The following is a 7,539-nucleotide window of genomic DNA, read 5'->3' as shown; positions in this document are numbered from 1 at the left end:
CCAAGACCCTGGATTCTTCCTCGACTCTGCCGAGCTGGGGAGTCAGGCCGGGGCAGGGGGACTTCTTGTGCTCTCCAGCCACCTCCGGAAGCACGTGGAGAGCACGCGTGAGGGACAGTGGGCGCCCGTGCGCCTGACTCTCCTTGACCCCTCTCCTACCCTCTGGCAGCACAATCTCCCCTACAGCACACCTCAGGGCAGAGGGCAAAGGCCGGGCCTCCGCTCCCTTTATAAAGCGGCCCCGGACTGGTGGAGCCCCGGAGGTGGAGTGAGAGTGCCGCGCTGGGCTGGTCCTGGGTGCCGGTGTGGTGAGGAACGCAGCGCCCACGGAGGCAGCCATGGGGCTGCTGTCTGGGGACACGCTGGGGCCCCTGGCCGTGGCCGTGCTCATCTTCTTGCTCTTGCTGGACCTGATGCACCGGCGCTCACGCTGGGCCCCACGCTACCCACCAGGCCCCACGCCGCTGCCGGTGCTGGGCAACCTGCTGCAGGTGGACTTCAAAGACCCGCGGCTCAGCTTCAACCAGGTGAGGACGGAGGGGTGGGGAGTGCGCAGCGGCGGTCCTAGGGCCCCACCTAGCAGCAGACAGTGGGCGCTGGGTGAAGCCACAGGCCGGAAGAGGACTGGGCCAAGAAGAGGAGGCGGATTCGAGAGCCCTCCTGAGGGAGGGCGTTTGTTCAGGGCCCGAGAACTGTTTGGAGTTTCCAAACAGAGGTCAGAGAGGACAAAGACCAACGGGTGGGGGTTTATAGGATGGTGACAGGCTGTGGATTCAGCCAGCCAGCTCTTCGATTATGTGAACCTGATCCCTGAGGGTCACGTTGGGAGGAAAGGTCTTGAGAATGGGGGAGATGTCTGGTCATGGGCCCTGTTTGAATCAGGCGAGTTGAGGTTGAGAGAGGCACAGTGATCTGGTTCAGGTCTTTTGCCTCCATGAGACCTTGGGCCTCCCTGGTCCCCTCTGTGAGCCTGGGTCTCTTCACCTGTAAATAGGATGCTGACTTGGCCTGCTGGCCATTTTGTGACACTTGCACAGTCATAGCTGGGTCTGTGAGTAGGATGGTCTCATCCAACTTGAGAGCCTCAAAACTAGTGGATGTAACCCCCGGGGCTCACAAGACTAGATAAAGTCCTTGCAGTTGCTCGCTGCTGGAGGGGGGCCCAGAGGTGCCCAGAGGCTAGAGCCACGAGGCTGGGCCCACAGCCAGGCGGGGCCTGGGCTTGCCAAACACCCTCGACCTTTGGCCTGCAGCTGCGGCGCCGCTTCGGGAACGTGTTCAGCCTGCAGCAGGTCTGGACGCCGGTAGTTGTGCTCAACGGGCTGGCCGCTGTGCGCGAGGCGCTGGTGCACCGCAACCAGGACACTTCCGACCGTCCACCTCCGGCCGTCTACGAGCACCTGGGTTACGGGCCGCGCGCCGAAGGCAAGTGGAGAGGGCAGGCCGCGTCCCTGCAGGTGGAGGCAGAGTTGGGGACATTCGGTGCAGGAAAGAGCCAACCAATTAGAGGGGGCGGCAGGTTGAGAATGGAGACTGTGCCAAGCGTTGGGGAAGGAGAAATTGGATGAGGCTGAGGGCAGGGGACTTTCTAAGAGAGGGCGGCCCAGGGTCACTGAGAACGCGAAGGAGACGTCAGTGTGGGCAGGAAAGAGGACAATGCCAGGGCTGGTAGTGCAGGGGCAGGCCAGGACCTTCCCCGGTGGAACCAGGTCTCCGTGAGCAAAATAAAAAGTGGAGCCAAGACGGGCGCCAAGTAGGGGTGACTCGGGGAGCAATGCGGCCGACAGAGAATGGGACCTGTCCCCGGATGGAAAGGGGTGTCAAAGTGGGCGGGATTTGGAAGGGGACGGCCAGGCCAGTGTGGGCGGGCAACCCCGAGAACTTCCCCCACGGGGTGGGGTTGTGAGCAGATCCCCGGGAGGGGCGGGGCCAGGCCAGAGCCACGCCCACATGCCCGCCCCGTCCCCAGGAGTGATCCTGGCGCGATATGGGAACGCCTGGCGAGAGCAGCGGCGCTTCTCCCTGTCCACTCTGCGCAACTTCGGCCTGGGGAAGAAGTCACTGGAGCAGTGGGTGACTGAGGAGGCCTCGTGCCTCTGTGCCGCCTTCGCCGACCAGGCCGGTGAGTGAGTGCTGGGGCTGAGGGACACGGAGGTCTGGGAGGTTTGGAGAGGTCTGGGACAGAAGAGATGGAGGCGTGCCCTACCTTGCACTGTCCCCTTCCAGGACATCCCTTTAGCCCCAAGGACCTCCTGAATAAAGCAGTGAGCAACGTGATCGCCTCCCTGACCTTCGGGTTCCGCTTCGACTACAACGATCCTCGCATCGTCAAGTTGTTGGACATGATGGAGGACCTGTTGAAAGAAGAGTCTGGCTTAGTGCGCCAGGTGCGGGCAAGGAGCTCTGTAGAGACGGCCTCCGTCCTCCAGCAAGTCCCTCCCCCCGGAGGAGGACTTGTGTAGAGGGCCAGCGCAAGAAAGGGCTTTCTGGGATAGGCACCTGCAAGGAAAAGGTCTGGAAGTGGGAGATGGCAGACAGCCCAGGTGGGAGAGGCCTGGTGGGCTCAGCGAGCTTAGGGGTGGGAGTACGCTTTCACTGGAAGGGACCGGTACGCACGATATGTACATTTTAGGTTTATCTTTTGGGCTCAGGGCCAGGAGAGAGGGGCAGGTCTGAACTTAGGGAGGAACAAGTTCGATGATGGACACACTGGAGGAAGCTAGGACTTGACTGGTGAGAGCCTGAGCACCAGGATGTCCCACGGCCCCACGGCTGTGACCCGCACAGGTGGTGGAAGCTGTGCCGGTGCTCATGCGCATCCCAGGGCTGGCCGCCAACGTCTTCCCGGGGCAGAAGGCCTTCATGGCCCTGATTGATGAGTTGATCACCGAGCAGAAGATGACCCGGGACCCAACCCAGCCACCCCGACACCTGACCGATGCCTTCCTGGATGAGGTGAAGGAGGTAAGGTGATCGGAACAGGGATGTGTGTTGAGGGCCCAGGAGGCAAATTCGGGGCTCTGTATCACCCAGGGATCAGACACCTGGGCTGACCGGAGCAGGGTGGGAGGCCATGTGGGGACTTCACCTCTGTCCCTGAGCTTACCTTCCCGGTGTGACCCAGGCCAAGGGGAACCCCGAGAGCAGCTTCAATGATGAGAACCTGCGCCTGGTGGTGGCCGACCTGTTCTCCGCTGGGATGGTCACCACCTCGACCACATTGGCCTGGGCCCTCCTCCTCATGATCCTGCACCCAGACGTGCAGCGTGAGTCTAGCCCGGGATGGGTGCTGGGAGGACGAAGACAGGACGAGGCCTCTAAGCTCAGTTGGTTTGGCCACCAACACCAGCTCTGTGCAGGGCCTGAGCCCCAGCTCCAATGTCACAGTGCCTCCTCCGAGAGGACACAGTACTACCCGGGCGTCAGGAGGAGGCAGGAGCCCAGCCCTTGGGTCTGACCACCACGAGGACACTTGTTTTCCAGGACGGGTCCAGCAGGAAATCGATGAGGTGATAGGGAAAGTGAGGCGACCAGAGATGGGGGATCAGGCCCTCATGCCCTTCACCGTGGCCGTGGTCCATGAGGTGCAACGCTTTGCAGACATCATCCCCCTGGGAGTGCCCCACATGACATCCCGTGACATCAAGGTGCAGGGCTTCCACGTCCCAAAGGTAGGCCTGCGGCTCCCCCAACCCCGCCTCCGCACCACCTGCCACCTGGTAGCCACAGTGAGTGTTGCCAGGTGTGGCCAGGACTGGAATCCAAGCCACCCCGTTCTCATGGCTAAGGTACATAATGTCCCAGCCTGGGTGGGCGTGGACGAGAGCAGAGCAGGCCTGGCTCTGTCCACTCAGAGCCCCCGGTTGGGAGGGAAGACAAACTAGAACGTGTCTCAGCGTTTGAGGGGCCGGGCACTGAGGGGAAGTAAGGGCACCCTGCCATGGGCACAGGGACGGTGCTGAGAGGCGTCTTGGGCTGAGAGTTACTTGAAGAGTCCGGGTGTGTGCCACGCAGTGTGTGTGCCCATGTGAGTTTGGTGGCAGGGGTCTGGGCACCCCTCCCCCTCTGCAACCAATCAAAACCTCACCCATCCCAGACATTTGCCACCAGGGGACGACACTCATCACCAACCTGTCGTCAGTGCTGAAGGATGAGACCATCTGGGAGAAGCCCTTCCGCTTCCACCCGGAGCACTTCCTGGATGCCCAGGGCCGCTTCGTCAAGCAGGAGGCCTTCATACCCTTCTCCGCAGGTATCTTGGGGCTGGTGGGCTACCCGGTTTGCTTCCCCATTCTGAGGGGTCTTGGAGGGGGAGACCCTGGCTTACAGAGCCCCCATGCCCACCCACAGGCCGACGCGCATGCCTCGGGGAGCCCCTGGCCCGCATGGAGCTCTTCCTCTTCTTCACCAGCCTCCTGCAGCACTTCAGCTTCTCGGTGCCTGCCGGGCAGCCCCGCCCCAGCGACCATGGTGTCTTTGCCTTCCTGGTGACCCCAGCCCCCTATCAGCTCTGTGCAGTGCCCCGCTAGAGGCAGGCACCCTGCCCCAACCTGCTCCTCAGCCATAGCCCTGATGCTCAATAAACCACTGTCTGGTGGCTCCATCCTGACTTGAATCCCACCTGGGGCCCCTGACCAATCCCTTGCAGTCACGTGGCCTCAGCAGTCTCCCCAAAACCAGCCCCACACCCCGGCCTGATTCATCCTTACCTGGCATTTGACCCCGTTTAACACATGAGTGTACTGAGGCTCAGAGTGTCCTGGGGTGTACTGTGAGAGGGGTCTATTGAGGCTTACACCCAGACACCCTGGGAGACCCAACCTTGGGTACTCTGCAAAGTGACGAAGCCTATATAATCAGGTCCTGGCTTCTGCTGGAGGGGCTCACATAGGCTGGGGAGAGATTTCAGGCCCCCATGGGATAAGGGGGGCCCATCAGCTCTGACACCCACATTTCAGGCCTAGCCACAGCCACCTTGCTCCACAGGCCGCAGGTCAGGCAGCCCCTCAAGTCTGCTGGCACAGAAGGTGGTGGGATGGGGGCCTGGGAAGCGATATGCCAGGTGAGCCCCCAGCACTCAATGCTCTTGAGGCCGGAGCTCTTCCCAGGAGGGAGCCACCTCCCTGGGCCTCTTTATAGGATGGGCCCCCTTTCCCTGCCCCTTAAGGACACTCATCCCCCAGCCTCTGCCCAGTAGGAGTTGCCACTCACGGCCGCGCTAGAGCTCGGCTCCAACCCGGGGCTCTATCCTCTGAGGGGCCAGGTGAGGCCGGGCTCCCAGGAGCCTAGGCAGGGGCTGGAAATGAGCCTGAGTGGACCGGGCCGTGCTCTGGGGCAGGGTCAACCTTGGATCCTGGGACAGTGGGATGGCAGAGCTGAAGGAAGCCCTCAGAGCTCAGAGGAGGACACCCTGGCTCTCGTCCTTGCTGTGCTACGACATCATGTGACCTTGGGCTTCTGTTTCCCCTTCAGCCAGTAGGACGTTTGCCTCTGATGCCTGTCGGGCCCTGTGTTCCTGTGCCGACTCTGAGGCTGTGACCTTCTCAGCCTGGAGCCCCGGCCAAGGGCAGGGACCCCCATTCTCCAGCTCCAGCCCCCAGTCTGGTCTGCACTGAGCTCACACAGACACCACCCAAGGGCTCTAACGACTGTCTGCTCACCAGAGTCTTGGGCAGACTCCTTGGCACATTGAGGTTAAGAGCTGGGAGACACCAGTCAGGCAGGCTGGAAGCACCAGCCCCTGATCAAGCAAGTTGTGCCTTCATGACAGTCAGCTCTCGACATTCAGGGAGTCTTGTCTGTCCTTTGGCACAAACTCAGAACACCAGCCAGGGCCCCCTTGAGTCTCCAGCATACCCAGGTCGAGGGTTTAGTGGCCGGAGGTGGTGTTCCTCCAGCTTGTTGGGACAGGGTCCGTGGACGAAGCCACACTGAGTTTGTAGAAACTTGAGGACACTGAAAGGAGGAAACCGGGCCTACAGAAGTAACAACTGTGGATTTTTTGGACGCAGGGTCACTCGTGGCTCCGAATCTTGGGGATGTCAGAGGCGGGGAACCATCCCAGCCAGAGCTTCCTCAAGAGCTGGGGGACCCAGCCCCCGGGCCTTTCCTCCACGATGTCCTCCCCGGAAGCCTCTAAAAAGCACAATCAGACATGCCCTGTGGGTACCTTGCTGGAAGGAACCTTGCCCAGGGCTAGGGTACCCTCTGCTGCCAGGAGAACACATCAGCATTGCTAAAAGGGCAATACCTTCCACCAGCCCAAGGGGAGTGACCTCAAGTCCTGCCAGACCAAGAAGGAAGAAGGACACAAGGGGCCTTTTCGGGAAAGACAGGGCATCAGACTACCTGGGCTTCATCCCCGCCCCCTCCCTGGGCCAGGAGGGTCAGGGAGGAGCTCAGCTATCTGTGACCTCTGCAGGGTCCCTGGGGTGAGGGAGCAGGGCAGTCCTGCTCACAGGGTGGGGTCTGCTGTCTTTCCTGAAACGTACACGGCCGTCTCCTTTTGGGCCTTCTTATTCTCCTAGGAAGGGAGAAGGGGCAGAGGGTGGGATGAGGCAGGTTCTACATTCTGTAGCCAGGGAAACAGGCCTCACTTCACGAACAGTCGGGTAAGGCCAGGGTTCAGATCCACTCGTTGCTCAGACCATGTCTGCACCTCTCAGCTGCACACAGAGCTGTTGCTCCACCGCATTGGAAGTTTGACTCAGTGGTCTTGGGGTGCCCTGGCCTCCTCTAACCGTTGCCACGGTGGCATGAGCCTGGCCTTTCCACTCCACCCTGCAGAGCCCAGGGGCTTCCCAGGAGGACTCACATGGGGACCGTGTTCCAATTGAGCACCAGGGTCCTTACCTGCCATCCTGCAGTCCCTGCTACCTCTTCCTTCTCAGTCACCCCCTTCGCACCAGGAATGAGGCTGGCTGGTTCCTCCCCCGGGTCCCCCACCTGCCTCTCTTCCCTAGACAAGACAGCAGTCTCCTCCTTGGGGGCAGCATCTTTTGGTCCTCCCATTGCCTTGGGGGTCATGGCCTGCAAGGAGGGGCAAGAGGGCGCTATATGGGCAGAAAGGCTCTCTGATGCCCTACGCCTCCCCTCCTGCTGTGCACACTTGGGAGTCAGCATCCCTTGCTTCTGTGCACACTTGGAGTGCGCAACCCCTGCTTCTGTGCACACTTGCAGTGTACACACCCTGCTTCTGTGCACACTTGGAGTGCGACCCCCGCCTGCTGTGCACACTTGGAGTGTGTAGCTCTTTGTTTTTCCAGGGAAGCCCCTCCCTTCTCAGCTCGAGGTGTGGTCGGGTTGTTAGTGTCCTAAAGGAGCCCCCTTACTATCCCTGGGGCCCTGATCCTGCGCTGGACGAGTTCCTGTCTCAGCGAGCACTGACAGGGGACAGCCCCCAGCCCCCGGCCCTTCCTGGCCAGGCCTCACTTACCTCAGAGTCATGCTTCTTCCCACTCCTGACTCCACGTCTCTACAGAGGGAAACGGGCCGTCACATACAGCTGAGAGTGCCCAGGGTCCTTCCCTGCCTGCCTAT

At 61.2% G+C, this 7,539-nt stretch overlaps 1 protein-coding gene across 1 annotated transcript; it reads left to right on the top strand.

Moving 5' to 3' along the window:
- The first annotated feature begins 338 nt into the window (after window positions 1-338).
- LOC128047526 (cytochrome P450 2D14-like) lies at window positions 339-4,529 on the top strand. The gene is made up of 9 exons (XM_052639759.1): window positions 339-527; window positions 1,254-1,425; window positions 1,970-2,122; window positions 2,227-2,387; window positions 2,788-2,964; window positions 3,125-3,266; window positions 3,484-3,671; window positions 4,111-4,252; window positions 4,351-4,529. The coding sequence occupies exons 1-9, from the start codon at window positions 339-341 to the stop codon at window positions 4,527-4,529; spliced, it is 1,503 nt and encodes a 500-aa protein (XP_052495719.1).
- The last annotated feature ends 3,010 nt before the right edge of the window (window positions 4,530-7,539 follow it).

Source organism: Budorcas taxicolor, chromosome 5, assembly GCF_023091745.1.
Source record: "Budorcas taxicolor isolate Tak-1 chromosome 5, Takin1.1, whole genome shotgun sequence".
NCBI classification, from domain to species: domain Eukaryota; kingdom Metazoa; phylum Chordata; class Mammalia; order Artiodactyla; family Bovidae; genus Budorcas; species Budorcas taxicolor.
This window is presented reverse-complemented; position numbering and strand designations above follow the sequence as displayed.